The 18,034-nt window shown below is 41.9% G+C and overlaps 1 protein-coding gene across 4 annotated transcripts in view; it reads left to right on the top strand.

Moving 5' to 3' along the window:
• Nucleotides 1-17,428, top strand: part of GRK6 (G protein-coupled receptor kinase 6) — a 39,949-nt gene extending 22,521 nt beyond the window's left edge. For all 4 annotated transcript variants that reach the window (XM_072146024.1, XM_072146023.1, XM_072146021.1 and 1 more), the window contains exons 8-16: nt 1,942-2,082; nt 7,388-7,578; nt 8,906-8,943; nt 9,212-9,301; nt 9,378-9,586; nt 12,419-12,556; nt 13,112-13,249; nt 13,336-13,470; nt 16,975-17,428. In XM_072146024.1, the coding sequence (XP_072002125.1) occupies nt 1,942-2,082; nt 7,388-7,578; nt 8,906-8,943; nt 9,212-9,301; nt 9,378-9,586; nt 12,419-12,556; nt 13,112-13,249; nt 13,336-13,470; nt 16,975-17,025 (1,131 nt within the window). In that variant the 3' untranslated portion in view covers nt 17,026-17,428. The remainder of the gene's footprint in view (nt 1-1,941; nt 2,083-7,387; nt 7,579-8,905; nt 8,944-9,211; nt 9,302-9,377; nt 9,587-12,418; nt 12,557-13,111; nt 13,250-13,335; nt 13,471-16,974) is intronic.
• Nucleotides 17,429-18,034: the final 606 nt, after the last annotated feature.

The following is an 18,034-nucleotide window of genomic DNA, read 5'->3' as shown; positions in this document are numbered from 1 at the left end:
TGTAAAATTACATTATGGAGTAGAATAACAAAATAGGGGGGGGGGGAAAGGGCTGCGTCCTCTAAAGTTTGAAAAACTGATTTTTTTTTTTTTTACCAATATGCATAAAGCTTTTCTGGGAACTGAAACATGGCTATACAGGCATGTACTTACATAACAACAGTTCATAAGTTTGTAACTTGGGAGGAGATTGGAGGAAGTGGTCACATGGTCTAGTTCTCATTTAGAGAACCATTACCCAATCTTGTGTCGGTTCTTCTAAAAATTTCTCTAAAATGAGGAAAGTAAAGTACATGTTTATTAAAAATAAACAAATCTTAAGACGCCTGCTCTGCATCAACCACAACATCTCAAGATTTCTGGGGTTTTGTGGTCTCTATACAAAGCTTTATTCTGGGCACATGTATGAAGGAATGGAAAGGGACATGTTCTGCGCAGGCAAAAATATGTGATAATAAATCTAACTTTTCTCTAGGCAGGACAAGTTTGTATATCAATATTGTTCTGCAATACTGGGACCAAGTATTGGTACCGTTGGTACCAAGCATGACTGTTTAATTAGCATAAGTAAAATCTTGCTTAAGTGACACTCCACCCCTTATACACCCTTCTGGTATGTGTCTAAAAAGTGCACCTCTTTGATGTGGAGCAATGTATGTTAGGCAGGTTTTGGTGCCAAATTCTGTTTCATTTTACTTTGGTTTTTATTTTGCTTCCAGCTGACAGGGAACTCCTTCCAATTCCATGCTTTCGAGCAGAGATTGATAGCATGTCTTGGGAAAATCCTTTAAAGGGGTTGGCCACAAATAACAAAGTTTACCAGGGTAAGTACAATACCCTAAGAGAATCAACCATATTTTACTTCCCCTGGTAAACTTAGCCCTTCTGCCTGGAGGAGCCGCAGGTCACATGACCCATCGGCAGCTCCTTTCGGATTTCCTGTAACATCCTGTGTCCTGCAGACTACAAACGGGTCATGGGGCAGCGTGCACATCCCAGAATGCACTGAATGCGGATGTCCTTGGCACACTCCTTCAACCGATAGCCTGGGAGGGACATGCATACACTTCCCTGACATGTTGGAAGTCTGCAGGGTACGGGAAGTCCCGGAAACTGCTGCCTGTGGCTCTGGCTGAAGGGGAAGGTTTACCAAGGTTCGTACAATATAGGTGACACTAAAAAGTATTGTATTTAATCCGGTGAAATATGTTGCCAATCCTTTTAAGGGGAAACACAGCCATGTATATGGCACCAGACTCCGGTGTTCTGTTGCTGTCTTTGGGCTCAGGAGATGTCCTTGATATATCCACTAGCAGTTCCCGCAAATTTGGGAACCATGGATTCTCTGCCGGGACACGCAATTATTTCTGGATCTATTTACTGATGCTACTAAATCTTCCCCTTTTTATTTGTTGCTTATCTCTGTCCCCCTTTCCTTTTGTGGTGTTGTCTGATGTTTTATTATGTGTTTGCATTATGATCTACCTTTGCTCAGATGATGCTACTTATGATTGTGGGTCAATGGAACCGCCAATGTGTCCCATTTAACCCCGTGCGGTTTGTGGGTGGTTTCCTGTTGTTTCTTATTATCTTCTAATGATCCAACTCAGTTTTTCATATCCCAAATCATCTATCTTTGTGGATTTAAGAGTCCAGTTCTGTGATCACTGTATTTTCCATTTATTTCTGAGGTTCAGATGCTTTTTTTTTACATCGGTGGACCTGTGAGTTATATTCTGCACTGTATGGACCAGCTCTATAGTTTTCTGTATGAAAAGTGATGAATAATAGAATTATATATTCTAATGTACCTAGCATGTATGTAGGACTGGATAATATCTTCAGGCAGCCTCATGTTGTACAGCTGTTGTGCTAGGGATATATTCCTCTCAAGCAAGTAATAAGATGATATTAAAGTTCTGAATGAAATTTCTTTGCCAGGTCTGTGCCTGCCAAGTGCGGGCGACGGGAAAAATGTATGCGTGTAAGAAACTGGAGAAGAAACGTATCAAAAAAAGAAAAGGAGAATCCATGGCATTGAATGAGAAGCAGATCCTAGAGCGAGTCAACAGCAGGTTTGTAGTAAGTACAGATCCATCTGTATGGCCCGGGGGAGGGCATTAGTAGCATTACCTAAGAACTACAATTTGCATACTTGAAAATTTCTTCTCCTTGATATCCAAGGGTAACACTGATGGATTAGTGCCAGTTCACAGTTCACCTTTGCAGCAGTTCATGTAGTCACAACTTCTCGTTCTGGTTTACAATAACTAGAGCAAAAGCTGATGAAATAACTGGCCCTTAGAGTACTGTACTACAATAAGGGAGCAACAAGCAGAGTAAATAAATCAATTAAACAAGTAAATTAAAGAATAATCCTATTACAGGCGGTCCCCTACTTAAGAACACCTGACTTACATATGACCCCTAGTTACAAACGAACTTCTGGATTTTGGTAATTTCCTGTACTTTAGTCCTAGGCTACAATAAACATCTATAACAGTTATCACAGGTGTCTGTAATTAAGATTGATTGTTACTAGAGATGAGCGAGCACTAAAATGCTCGAGTGCTCGTTATTCGAGACGAACTTTTCCAGATGCTCGAGTGCTCGTCTCGAATAACGAGCCCCATTGAAGGCAATGGGAGACTCGAGCATTTTTCAAAGGGACCATGGTTCGGGAATAAAATGTGTTAATTAACTGAAAAAGAATGTCTTCTGATAAGTTAGCAGATGTATGCAAACATCTGCAATCTATTCCTCACTGTCCCGCGCGTATATTATCTCCCGACAAGTTAGCAGATGTGAAGAACAGTGAAGAATAGAATAAAAACAGTGAACACAGAATCATTTAAGTGAAAAACACAGTGAAGAATAGATTGCAGATGTTCGGCACATCTGCTTACTTGTCTGGAGATACGCTGTCCCGGGATCCACTGCTCTTCTTCCACTGAAGTCTCCCCGATCTCTCCGTGCTGCCGCCGCTCCACCATGTCTCCGTGCTGCCGCCGCTCCACCATGTCTCCGTGCTGCCGCCGCTCCACCATGTCTCCGTGCTGCCGCCGCTCCACCATGTCTCCGTGCTGCCGCCGCTCCACCATGTCTCCGTGCTGCCGCCGCTCCACCATGTCTCCGTGCTGGTCCCCGTGTTCTTCAATGTGTTCTTCACATACTATTTTGTTCGCACTGTTCCGCGCGTATCTCCCGACAAGTAAGCAGATGTGCCGAACATCTGTAATCTATTCTTCACTGTGTTTTTCACTGCGTTTTTCACTTAAATGATCCTGTGTTCACTGTTTTTATTCTATTCTTCATTGTTCTTCACTGTGTTTTTTTAATTAAATGCTCGATCTCGAGCAGGGGAAATACTCCTCCGAGCAACGAGCCGTTTCGAGTACCTTAATACTCGAACGAGCATCAAGCTCGGACGAGTATACTCGCTCATCTCTAATTGTTACTCCTGGTTCTTATGACAATCCAACTTAAAATCCAATTGTCACAGAGAACCAAAAAAATTTGACTGGGGTTGCAATAATAAAGTATACAGTTCCGACTTGCATACAAGCTCAACTTAAGAACAAACCTACAGAACCTATCTTGTACTTAACCCGGGACTGCCTGAAATATCCCCTGAGACAAGAAAGTTGTGTTTTATACATCAAAATAATTATTTGAAGCTTGGAGAAAAGGAAGTTTAATTCTTCATCTTATTCTCGGGCAGAACTGATAGGACTTAGATAGTAAATCAAAGGGTTGGGTAACAATTTGTAGTAGGAGTAGACAGCAATGAAATGTCATCACCCAAGCCAGCAGTAGAGTTGTCCTGCTGGCAGTGGTTTGATAAGGTCTAAAAGGCAGCCTGACATTTTTTTCTGCCCCACTCATACTTAAAGGGCACCTACCACCCCGATTCTACCTATAAAAGGTAGAAGAGGTGGATGGATGGGACATGAGGATAGCCCTTTTTTGGGCTAATCCTCACGTCCCGGGTGTCTTTTACAAAACTTTATTACATGTATATGCAAATTTTTTTATGCGGCTACTGGGGCGTAGAGTAGCCGGACATGAGGCTACTAGTCGCGGCTACTCCACGCCCCAGTAGCCGCGTTACTCCGCCTACCAGGGAATCTTCGGCGCGCAGCTCCTGGTAGCTGCGCGCCCTCTTCCGAGTCCCCCGGCTACTGCGCATGCGCAGTAGTTCCGGCCACGGCCGCGCAGCCGAAGGCCTGCGTTCTGCGCATGGTTAGAACGCAGGGGACCCGGACGAGGGCGCGCAGCTACCAGAAGCTGCGCGCCGAAGATTCCCTGGTAGGCGGAGTAACACGGCTACTGGGGCGTGGAGTAGCCGCGACTAGTAGCCTCATGTCCGGCTACTCCACGCCCCAGTAGCCGCATAAAAAAATTTGCATATACATGTAATAAAGTTTTGTAAAAGACACCCGGGACGTGAGGATTAGCCCAAAAAAGGGCTATCCTCACGTCCCATCCATCCACCTACCACCCCTTCTACCTTTATAGGTAGAATCGGGGTGGTAGGTTCCCTTTAACATAATGGGGACCCACAAGTTCTGGACTCCCCCATTCTCGGGATAAATGTTGTTAACGGGAAAACCCCTAAGTTTGCGTTGTATGCTGTTGGTCATTGGTACAGGGGGGATGGTAGCAAATGGAAAGAACATCCACTGCTTTTGGTAAATCTTTCTTGCCAGAAGGTCTATTTGTGAATAACCAAAATCACTGGTCATCTAGTGGAATATAAGGGAGTTTAGGGACCATTCTTTAGATTTCATTTTGAGACCAGCTGTGAAGATCAGGTTGGTTGCAGGCTTTCTGAATGTGGAGATTGCAGAGAGCCACAGTTTATAACCCCTGAGCGTAATTCCATGGTGGTCCATTTATAGTTTTTTTTGCTGCTAGGGGAGAAATAATAAACCACACATGAAATTTAACACATCCATAAATTGGCAGAGACTGTAAGAGTTGTAAAGCTTATATAATTTGCTTTTTTTTCTCCCATGTTGGATAGAATCTGTCTTGATTATTATATTCTACCCAAAGAGGGTGAAGATAGGCATCCCTTTTTCGATTAAGCAAATGGACTAAATGTCTAAGGATAGCTACTTGTACCGCTTTTCTTCTACAAGCCACCATTTAAAGGAAACCTACCATCATGATAAACAAGGGACACTTGCTCCTAGATCCAGGCACCGTGACTGTGGTAATCTTCTTAGATTTGTTATCCATGGTCTCCTTCCTTAGCATAATTTTAAAAGTTGATTTAGGGAAGAAGGAGGCCATGGATAACAAATTTAAGAAGATTACCAGTCACGGTGCCTGGAGCTATAATTAAGTGTTTCTGGTTTCTCATGCTCAATATTAATAAATTTCCACCAAGATCAAAGATTTGTCCCGACTTGCTGGGAACCTGCTCCAGACACGTTGAAATAGTTTGAAGTGGGACTTTGCCTGAACAGCCTCTATTTCTAATGTGATAAGACTTCGTAGTTTCGTAGCTGACCTGTTGGGTTTGGACTCTTTCTATAGGGCAGGAGGTTACAATAATTGTTTTTAATGGATTTATTAACTAAATTTTTTCTTCTGTCCAAATTAGGAGCACTACACTTTAACCAATCAGTGCTGCCTGAGGACAAGAGGAACTGTTTGGGTTTGTGCCTAGGGTTCCACCAGATTATTATGTCTAGTTTTTTTTCTACATTGTCATACAGACAGAGAGAACTTTTTGGACTCTGATAATTGGATTTTAAAAATGTTGAGTTGTCAGAGGAACAAGGATTGACTACAAAAATTCATTGCATACACCTTATAGTTGATCATGACAGTCTGGGGCTAAAGTTCAGGAAATTACTGACATCCAAAGAGCATCACCAGCGGTCACAGAGAAAAGAGGGATCCATTAGTAACAAGGAGTTGTCTGTAATTCGGGTCTACTGAAGTCGGGGACCACCTGTATTGGAGTGTACCTTAAATAGGTATTCCCATTTCAGCAAATTATTGGTATTGTTTTTATGATAAAAAGTTATATAATTTTCCAATATACTCTCTGTATCAATTCCTCACAGATTTCTAGATCTCTGCTTGCTGTCATTCTATAGAAAGCTTCTATTTTTAAATACTAGTAGACAGAAATCTGACCAGGATCACACAGGTGCAAGACAATTATCAGAGCTGTGTGTTATAACAAGTCGTGCACCTATGTGACCATGGCAGATTTCTGTCTACTAGTATTTAAAAATAGAAGCTTTCTATAGAATGACAGCAAGCAGAGATCTAGAAAACTGTAAATAATTGATTCAGAATGTAAATTGGAAAATTGTGTAACTTTATATAATAAAATAATGACATTAATTAAAGGGGATACCCCTTTAGGATGACCTCAGTCTGTGTATGTACCGTATTCAATTTTCATTCAATGCATTGAAACACAATAGAAAGATCTCCCAGTATTCTTTTACCTTAAAGGAAATCTACCATGTGTTTTTATGCATTATGCAAACATACCTTGAGAGTGCTTTAGCTACACTGATGCAGAAACATATCTTGTTTAATCCCTGAACTGAGTGGTTGTGCTCAAAAACAATTATACAATTCAGGATTTTGGAAAGCTGGGTGCAGGCTGGCTGCAGTACATAAACACATTACTTCCTAATGCACAGGAGCTGCCTGGACTGCCCAGACAGGACTAATCAACCTGAGTTGGATGACTCCTACACAGCAGGAGGGGGTTGGTGCAGTGATTTGCTTATTTCTGCCTGTCAGGGAAAACAGTGAATACAGTGTTCTCAGCTTATGCTGGGCAGAACAAGGCTGGAGCAGTGCATAATTAGGGTAAGATGAGAAGTGCCGAGGAAGCCACAGGAGCGACGCAGCCTCATTATCATAATTTTATACATTATACATTTTTTTTTTTAGCAAACCACTCAGGGACTAAACAAGATAAGTTTCTGCATCAGTGTAGCTACAGCATTCTCAAGGTATGTTTTGTTCATAATGCATAAAGAAAAATGGTAGATTTCCTTTTACGAAGGACAAAAGAGCATCTTTTTTTGGCCGCAGTCGGGTCAGTATATATTGGTCTACTTTTTTGTACTGGGGAAACTTTGTGAGCAATGTATACCACTATATGCCTATACATTTGTGTATGTTGGCAAAAAGTAGGAAGTTTAAGACCTTAATAACCATTCCTCCTCTCGCTGTGGGGAAATTGGCTGTGGATATGCTATAAATCCCCCTGATGGGTATTTCCTTTAAACACTTTCTAAAGGTGTTAAAGTGTTGTACAGAAATAGATCTTACAGGTAATAATCAGACTGAAGTATTTCTGCATGTAAACAATGAAGAATTGAATACTTATCCTGTCTCTCTGCAGGTTAGTCTGGCCTATGCATATGAGACAAAAGACGCTCTATGTCTGGTGCTAACACTAATGAATGGTGGAGATCTGAAGTTTCACATTTATCACATGGGGGAGGCTGGATTCGATCTGGAACGTGCAGTGTTTTATGCTGCAGAAATCTGCTGCGGACTTCAAGATCTACAAGAAGAAAGAATAGTATATAGGTAATCCAAAAAGTTTCAGTGAATCAGATGCACTACTGTAGCACAGAAATCCTGCAGTGTTGGATGCCTAAGAGGATGCTGAATTTGTTGGGCAATGCCTGCTGGGAAAAGGTATGCAAAATAGCTTCCCTTCAGGCAGCTGTAGAGAATATAAGGCCCAAAATGAAACCTGTTAAGTTTTTAAAGGGGTCGACCACTTTTTACTCAAGTTTTTTGTAATGTGTAAGTATTCAGGGCAGGATATTGGGTAATTTACATCTATTAACCATCTTAGATGCAGCACCAGATCATATGCCTGTGATGCAATAAAAGTTGGCACCCCCCCCCCCCCCCTTTTTTTTTTTTTTTTTAAACGTTATTTATATAGGTTTTGGTAAACTTGAAAAAATCTTGTACAAAAAAAAAATGCCGTTTTGCCAAATTCTGAGGCAAATAACTTTTCCACTTTCGTGTATAGACCTATGCAAGATGTCATTTTTTTGCGGTAAGTGCTGGTGTTTTAATGTTTTCATTTTTTAAATATTATTTTAGTATTATTTCAAACCCTCTCGGGTACTTTAACCCTACAGGGTCTGATCGCTCATACTATAGCAATTTTACTGCTGATCTCTAACAGCCTGACATCGGCAGGCTATTGGGGATCATTATACATGGCTGCCCTATGAGTCCTTCGGCTGCCATGCCAACCAGTCGCCACCGTCTGATGATGTCACGGGGGAAGAGGAGGGGCGATCGGCCATCCAAGACGACGCTACCCATCGGCAGCTCCATTAAGTGCCACAGTCACCTGTGAGCTCTCTCCATACACCCCTTGCAGCACCAGGACGTAATGGTACATCCTGATGTGCAAAGGGTTTAAAAGTTCTGCTTTCTTGATACGTAAAGTAAAGCCTTTAAATAAAATGGCTGCAGATGGAGGGTCATCTGATCTTAGGTGTCCAAGAGCAATTGCCCTGCCAAGACCTTATGATAGTATTCATGAATATGAGAGCAAGGTCCTGGCAGGGCGATTGTACATAGACAGTTAGAGATCACATAACCCTCCCTCTACAACCATTTTATGGTCAGGAATGTCTGGCTGATGAGGTAAAAGACAGGAGGATTCACTTAACATATCAAGAAAATGGTGCATAAGTTTTAATAGATGTATATTGGTAAATTATCTAATATCCTGCGCCCCACACTTACACACACATTACAAAATACATGAGGTAAAGTGGTCAACCCCTTTAAGAAAGATTCAGCATTGTGAATGATGATTTGCTTTGTTGTTGTTTACTTACTGCTTTGTTGATCAGGAAATAAATATATATTTGTATTTTTATAGGGACCTGAAACCAGAAAACATTTTGCTAGATGATCATGGTAAGAAGTGAACAACTCTTTATTTTAGGGTAAATGCATTATTGTAGCACGGAACTGTGTCACAATACTGGCATCAATATGAACGGTTATTTGCTTGTGGCCTTTGGGTTGTATTGTGGTTTTTACAGGGACTAAAATCTTAGATTAATGGACTACTTGATATTTTATTCTGACACCTATTAAATGCCAAAAAAATCAATCCAGGATGGTTTTACCGAACAGAACATTGACTGGACGTCTTTCTCTGTTGTGTCGTTTGCTTTTGAAGGACACATCCGGATCTCCGATCTTGGACTTGCGGTGCACATTCCGGAGGGGGAAACCATTAAAGGAAGAGTAGGCACGGTGGGATATATGGGTGAGTACAGCTTCTGATGTATGGAGAGCAGGAATGCTTGCAGAGAATTGCCTTATGACACCTCTATCTCTGTCAGCACCAGAAGTGGTGAGGAACGAGCGGTACACGTTCAGCCCAGACTGGTGGGCCCTTGGTTGTCTGCTTTATGAGATGATTGAAGGGCAGTCTCCATTCCAGCAACGGAAGAGAAAGATAAAGCGGGAGGAGGTGGAGCGACTTGTTAAAGAGGGCCAAGAAGAATATTCTAGCAAGTTTTCTCCAGAAGCAAGGTCTCTGTGTACTGCGGTGAGTACATTACTGATTGGAGGCGGAAGTGACCTGATAATCAGTCTTTTCCTGCCTCTTTGTAGGACCATTATATGCAGAACTAGGCAGCAGGCGCAGTGTCACTCCGTCTGTCATTGTGCTTTCAGGCTATTATTATCTGAAAGTAATACTTCAAGTGACACACACACAGCAGCCGTATTCCAGTAGAAGTATGAAGTGGAGATGGTATTCTCCCGCTGTGCACAGTATCGGGCCTGTGCATTGTCAGGTACTGTAGGTACAGTGAGTGTGGTTAACCTCTGCCTGAGAGGAAGCCAGGCAAGATATGACGTGCTTTATGTGTTTCACTTTACAACCACAGATACCGGATGACAACGCAACTGTGTAACCTTTATCTAGATTCAAATATTGTACACTTTTATATATAGTTCAAACTAGAGTGTTTTGTAAGGGATTTTCTGGGTCCAGATATTGATGGCTTATTTTCAGGACTGTCAATAGTCCGGATCTGACAATATTTTTATTTTATATACTGCACACAGTCTATGTAAGAGTCCAGGAGCCGGGGGGGGGGGGGCTGGAGGCAGAGCACAGGAGCAGGGGGTGGAGAGGAGAGGCAGAGCACAGGAGCGGGGGGTGGAGAGGAGGGGCAGAGCACAGGAGCGGGGGGTGGAGAGGAGGAGCAGAGCACAGGAGCGGGGGGTGGAGAGGAGGAGCAGAGCACAGGAGCGGGGGGTGGAGAGGAGGGGCAGAGCACAGGAGCGGGGGGGGGGAGAGGAGGGGCAGAGCACAGGAGCGGGGGGGGGGAGGAGGGGCAGAGCACAGGAGCAGGGGGGGGGAAGGGGCAGAGCACAGGAGCAGGGGGTGGAGAGGAGGGGCAGAGTACAGGAGCGAAGGGAGAGCATATAAAGAAATCCCCTCCAGACTGCTAGTGCATAGGTGTGGGGCACACCACATTCACACCCGACCATCAGGGATACTGCATTCATCGCCCATGTGGCATTCAGAAATAATTGCAATTGCTGGATTTGTGCAAAAATGTGTGACTTTTTTTTACCTGGTTTTGTTTTTGATTTATCTTTTTATCTTTGGAATACAGATGTTGGCATTTAAATTAAAAAAAAAATTAAAAAAAAAAAGTAAAACCTTTTTGCTCAATGGCTGAAAAAACTCCACTCCCCTGTAGAAAAAAGGTTTTGCATTGGATGCTTAAAACCTCAGAAAAGACCCCCCACCCATATTATTCTGCTTCAGATTCCTCGTGCTGGAGTTGTACTTTAGACACTTTCATTATTACGGTCCACGATCCACAAAAAACTTGTATAATCAGAGATAGACACATTTTTTGCGTAGTTTTGTATTTATCACTGAATGATTAAAGGAACACTCCAGTCACAGAGAATTCATTGAATGATACCTTGTGCAGGGAAGAGCCTGATTCTAGGTTCTAGGAATACAATGAAAATAAATCTTCCTCCTCCAGGCCCTGCACCAGGCATTATCCAATGAAGTAGCTGGGACTGGAGTGCTCCTTTAAAGGTTGAAATGCAGGACCTGCGTGATACTATGAAAACTGTGTTCCAATAATCTTAGCTGTTCATTGTGAGGAATTATGTCTTTGCGCTCATATATTCCTGTCTTAATCTCTGTAGGCACAGAAGATACAATAGCCCTTATGTTTTCTGTCTGTCAGAGTCATTACCATATCATTTGAATCATGTGGAAAAACATGGTTCTGAAAAAGCCAAAATTTAATTATAGAGCGTTTTATAAGAGGCAGCACTTCTCAGAACGTGGCCCAGTAATCAAGTGTTTTACTGCAGGAAAAATGTGTGCGGCTCTTTGGTTTCAAGTTTAGGCGCATTTTGGCTTTTGCAGGGTTTTTTGAAGCAAATTATACACATTTTTCAATTTTTTTTTTTTTTTTTAAGTGAATCAATTTTCAGGAAAAAACATGCAAATAAAAAACCATAAACTGTTGACAAGACCAGAAGAATAACCCAAACATTTAAAACAAGAAAGATGCTGACAATCCATTAGGGACTGGAGGTTTAGGGTTCCAAATCACCTCTTTGTGGGCACATTAAAAAAAAAAAAACATTTATACACACCTCGGTCCAAACCTCTTGCAAGATTTAGATGCCAGCAACAAGATCAGACTTTATTGCGCCCACCGATAGAGCTCATATGGGGTGATTTGTGACTCCAACCACTGGTCCATATGAACCGCTCATTGGTTTAGTGTTCCAAATCTACTTGACAAGTCCTTACTCAAATTCAGGCTGAGTGTAGCATGGACAGGTCTGCTATACAAGATAGGGGCCACTCCTGGATTGCAAGCTCTTGTGAGCAGGCCTCGCGTTCCTATTGTTCTGCCTGGCCATGTTATTTCTGTATTCTAAATGTAAATGTACCCGATGATCTGTAAAGTGCTGCAGAACATCATAGCACTATACAAATAAAGATTATTATTATTACTCAGTCTGTTTATCTGTTCTGGAGTGAAAAGATTCTTTGTACCGCACTCAGTAGTTGTTACCTTTATCGGCTAACTTAAAAAGTAAAAGTGTATACTGAGTATCTCGAAAGCTTGCAATTATCATCAACCTTTTTAATTAGCTTATAAAACAACTGAGATCAACAACTGAGGACTCTCAAATTTTCTCTATGTTCTGGGCCTTAGAGTTACTCCATAACAAGGATATCTCTCCATGATGTCCATATGTCCGAATAAAGCATAGAACACAGGTTTTCTACACGAGTCGCCAGTATTTTGCCGTCTGTACTGTATAGATACACAAACGTGATAGAGATTACATAGGTGTTTACTTTTCTTCTCTCCTTTCACAGTTACTATGCAAAGACCCCGAGCAACGACTAGGGTGCAGCGGTGGAGGTGCCAAAGAAGTGAAAGAACATGAACTCTTCAAGCATATAAATTTCAAAAGACTTGAAGCAGGAATTCTAGAGCCACCGTTTAAGCCAGATGTAAGAGCGACCTCTTGTGTTGAAAGTAGTATGGGAACCATAACAGACTAGGGCTGCTGAGGTCTTTGTGCCCATCAACATTGGGGTTTTTCAATGTGCTGTTTAAAGGCATCCCCAATAAAGATCGAATATGGGGTTTTAGTCCATGAACCTTATTGACTAGAAGGGTTAGTGTAATATGGAGCAAGGAGTATAATGGGCGCTGCCAGTATGTCTTATGCATTCAGGCTATATGCCACCCTGAGGGGTGCCTGCAGAGGTTTACTCCCCTCTCCCTTTAGAGAACACATGCATGCTCAGCCTCGTGGGATTATTAATTGGAGTTGGTGAAAATGGTGGCAAGGTCCTCTTTAAGTGAAAATATCAGTGATGGTTCACTAAAAGCGTTGCTCAGATATATATGGTGTACAGTAACATGTTTTACACTGTATAACGATTTGTAGAATTGTTTGTAATGCAACTGCGTTGCTCAGATATATATGGTGTACAGTAACATGTTTTACACTGTATAACGATTTGTAGAATTGTTTGTAATGCAACTTTCCTGTTTTTCAGCCTCAGGCAATCTACTGCAAAGATGTTCTGGATATAGAGCAGTTCTCGACAGTAAAAGGTGTGGAGCTTGAGCAGACAGACAGTGACTTTTATCGAAAGTTTGCCACTGGATGTGTGCCTATACCCTGGCAGAATGAGGTTAGTTGTAAGCAAATATCACAACCAACATCAAAGCTTACAAGAGAAACACGACTTAATATATGTTCATCTATCTCCAATTTTAGATGATCGAGACAGACTGCTTTAGGGAACTGAGTAACATTCCCATGGATGGATCTGTCCCGCCAGATTTAGACTGGAGGGGACTTCCTTCCCCACAACCGAAAAAGGGGCTGCTACAACGATTCTTCAGCAGACGGGTAATAAAGGATGGGAGTCGTAATTTGCATTAGTTTAAGCTTCCATACACATCAGAGGAGTCAACTTAAAGGGAACCTGTCAGCAGGAATTGACCTAATAAAGCACTACCAGTATGTTGGCAAGCAGCTGAACACCTTCTAGATCATGTTTCTGTCATGACGCAGTGTGGTGGCATCATCCAGAAATTCACCTTTGAAGTGAGATGTAAATTGGTCCTATAAAGTCAAGGAGGCGGATATTTTAATAATTAAGTCATGCTCTCTCTTCCCCAAAAAGCCCCCGTCACTGTAATTGACTGCATCCAGAGACATCCCTAACCAGATCTCCTGAATTCCGATGCAGGATGTCAATCAGGAGACATTCAAAGCTCACCATCTTGACTTCAGTGTTAAACTCTCCACTTCCTTGACTTTGTGCCATCAATTGACATCTCACTTCAGATTTGATTTTCTGGATGATGCCACCACCCTAGACCATGAAGGACACAAAAACTAGAAGGTGTTACTCTGTTTTACAATATACGAGTAGTGGTTTATTAGACCAATTGCTTATGACAGATTACCTTTTAAGTTTATTGGGGCCTCCCGAAAGATGAGGAATGATGGGGCATGTTCAGTTCCACTGCTAACTTTCTGCCATCAGCTTGCTTCCCTTTCCTCATCGAGAACACATGCAGACTTGACATGGGAGGTGGAGAGGAATAGATGTTGACCTAAAGAGTGCTCACGCGGCAGGTATTAAGAGTTTTTGTCCAGCAGCTTTTAAAATTGTTGACAGTTTAAAGGAACATGAACCATACTCACTGCCTGACTAGTAATAGTTAGAATTCGCTGCAGTTTAGTCAGTGTTTTATCTTCGGATAACTGTAACTTGGATTTGCTTGGCATGGCTTCTGTTGGGTCTTGGCACTGGTGCTGTTCATGGATAGGCAAGCCATGGCTGAGGTTTACAGTGTGTAAGCCTAGGTTCACATTGCGTTTATTGCCTTGGTAGAATTCCTGATGAATCCATACAACAGAGGACTTCCTGTTCTTGCCTTTTCCCCTGAAAGCAGGAGGAGCAGTGAACATTGGCAGCAAGCAGTGATTGGCTGCTTCTGATGTTCATAGAGTTTCCCAGTAATGTAACAGTCTTTATTTAGACAATGCCATCACTGGTGACTGCTCAGAGTGTGAGCTTAGTGGAGGCAAGGGATGGATGCAGTACATTGCATCCTTCCCCATAGCCTTCTATAATGTGAATGTAGCCTAATGGTCCTCAGGACTAGAGACTGAGGCACAGCCAATACCGCACCTTAGCTGCCCAGCTGACTAGCAGCAGAATGACGAGGCAGAATAATTTTGTGGGCCCATCCCATTGCCCATGTTCTCATCCAGGGCAATACTTGGCTCTTGTATGAACCCAAGTCACTAATTGAGTGATTGTTTTCATCGTAATCTCATTACAATTAGGTAATCCTTTTTTTACTTTTTTTGAAGTTTTACACCAGTGCCATAACATTGCCATTGATGTGAAGGAGGCAGGCAGTAACCAGAGCTATATTCTCCTTATGTGTCAGTGACGTGGAAAGATTCAGGAATTTCTGAAATTGTGTTTCACGTTCATTGCCCTTTCTCTTATACTTCATCCGGCATTGAAGAATTTTTTTCATAGATGACCCAAATCTTTGTGAAGTGGAAGTCCATGCATCTCATTGTGAATTAAATAAATGAATTCCTATTTATGGCAGCAAATGTGCCAAAATGTCACAACTTGGTCCACATCCACTTTCTGAAAAGCCACAACCTTCTTTAACCCCTTTCCGCCGATGCCCTTTTTCGTTTTTGCTTTTTCATTTTTCACTCCCCACCTTCAAAAACCTATAACTTTTTCTATAACATGTCGGCCCGTGAGCCCTCTCCATGCACCCACACACGGCATGTGACCTAGTATTACGTCACATGTCTGTAAGGGGTTAAAAGACATCTACCACCAGGTTTAGGGTTTGTACACCCAGCACACTGACATACTGGTGTGCGCCCCCTCTGGTAGTATATACTTTGGTAGTCTTCTTTAAGCCCCCTATGCCCTTCTTTATAAGAAAAAAAAAAGAATTATGCAAATGACCCTGAGGGGCCCCAGGTTCCATTACCGCCTATGAAGCCCAGAGCCTCACAGACTCATTTGCATAATTGTAAAAGCCTTTAAAAAAAAACACAGAAACATAAGAATCCTACACAATTTGGTTTAGTTTTGTACAGATAACCGGCATCCATGTGCCCCATATTGGAAGCGTAGCCCTGTTCAGTAAATCCGTATAGCAGCTTATATTGAAGAGTATCATGACTCCACAGCATTGTATCATGGGCATAATTCTATCACTTAGCAACTGTTCTATGCTGAGGACCCACCCAGAAATTAAAACAACTTAATTTGCTTATGGATTAAAAATAGTTTTGTGACAATAGTCCTTATCAGACGTTACACACGGGCACAAAGCTTATTGCCAGGTTTTAAACGTCAAGTTTAACATAATAGATCCTCTTAAAAGGGATTTTCCAATCTTTACAAACTTCCACACTTATGCAGAACTTAGGCGAGTAGCAATGACACAAGACATCTGCTCGGTGCGGTTTTACCCCAGTGATTTATTATTGTTAGGGCAAGTTGTGATAGCTGAGACACTGGACACGATTAAGAGGGGTCTGGGTGCCTTTCTTGAGACAAAATATATTCCATTATGTAAACTAGAATCTTCAACGTGACATGATCCTGGTATTTATTCTAAAAATCTGTAAATCATTTTTCCACATTATGGTCAAATTGTCATCAGCCTTCTGCTTCATGCGCACAAACGTATGCTCGGGTAGACATACAGCTTGGTGTAGGAGAGGGGAGGGCTTTTCTTTTTCCATTGAAAGCTGAGTGGATGCGCCATTAAAACGGCAAAATATAAGACCCTATCTATATCTTGGGGCACAGCTGTCCGGCTCATGCATGGTGAGAAACTGTGTGATCACCGCACCATGGCCAGGTGCCATAGACCTCTATGGGGGTTGTGATCCGGTTGCAAATGGTGCGGACCGATCACGGGCCACATACGTTTGTGCTCAAGAGGCCTTTGGCTGGGTTGACATGGCATATTTACCATGAGGAGGGGGGTCCTCTCTGAGTGTACACTCGGCGGAGGCAGGGAGCGGATACAGTATTACTGCACCCGCCCGTCCATAGACTTAAGGGGCCTTAATGGAAAAAGGACGCAAAAAGGCTGCTTCCATCCATCAGTATACATCTGTGTATACCTCAGGAGCTTTCATTGGCGTATACATTGAATGTAAACAAAAATCGCTATGGTAACCTAGCCCCATAGTATTTTTATTTTATTCCATTGGCTCAGCACTTCCTTTAACTTCTTAGTATCAGCAAAACCAGGATATTTAAAGTAAATTTTCTTATAAAAAGTAATAAAAACACAGTAATGTAAAATATATGTTGTTGCATTTATCTTTTTTTTTTTTCCCCAGGATTGTTGTGGAAATTGCAGTGACAGTGACGATGAGCCAACTCGCCTATAGCCCTGATAGGGCAGCAGAGCTGAATGAGTTTACACTTTTTTTTGCACATTTATTGGTCCACACTTTCCTTGCAGAGCGGCATTACGACACAGTGCTCTCTATTGTGCCTCAATCGTCTGCTAATACAAAATATGTTAAATATATTATTGTAATGTATAAATTAAGATCTATAAATATAGGAATGTATATTTTCAATGTTTTGCCCTCACACAATTTCAGTAACTCCTCTCCTTGCTGCCAAAGGACTGTTCAGGCCTCTCAGGAAGGACTCACGGAAATCCCACAATGTTGACTGCTCCTTCTTTCTATCTTTTGTCCTAAGAGATGTTTTTATTTTGTTGAAAAAAAAATGTATTTTTTTTTATACTTTTAAATATATGTATAAACATGTAGTATACTTAAAGCAGTGTCTTTTCTGCAGGCACATCATAAAGTTGATAATGAAAGTCGCTATAGAAAAACAATGTAAAGTCATGTTATCACTGTCTACAGTTACCGACCCAATGCCTACAGAGTGTCTACTCTAGCATCATTTCCATACATAGCCATAGGGACCACATTGGGAGGAAATTATCATTGTAGGTGCGCCATGTTCCAGGTGTATTAATGTCACCCAGTTGTTGCATATGCTGATTTTGCACATTTCTTTGCAACTACGCCACACTTCACTGCACCTAACTTATGCCAGATCTATGAAGATAATCCAGATGCACACGTCAGATTGATGACATACGGCTTTTCAAAAGGTCTCAAATTTAGGGGCAGATCCACTGCCCACTCAGTAAAAAATACTGAGGAACTGGTTGCACCAAAATTTGCATATTTTGTGCAACTTTTCACCCAAAATGTTGCAAATGCACATTAATACTAGGAACACTCCAGTCAAAGGTAATTCATTGAAAGGGAACCTGTCACCACATTTTCACAAATAGCTAGCGACAGGTTCCCATAGAGTCCTATTAACTATCTGACACCCTTCTTTTAGCTAAAATTTGCTTCCCTTACATCC

Source organism: Engystomops pustulosus, chromosome 4, assembly GCF_040894005.1.
Source record: "Engystomops pustulosus chromosome 4, aEngPut4.maternal, whole genome shotgun sequence".
Classification (NCBI taxonomy): Eukaryota; Metazoa; Chordata; class Amphibia; order Anura; family Leptodactylidae; genus Engystomops; species Engystomops pustulosus.
Note: the sequence above shows the minus strand (reverse complement) of the source record. Positions and strands in the feature narration are given on the sequence as shown.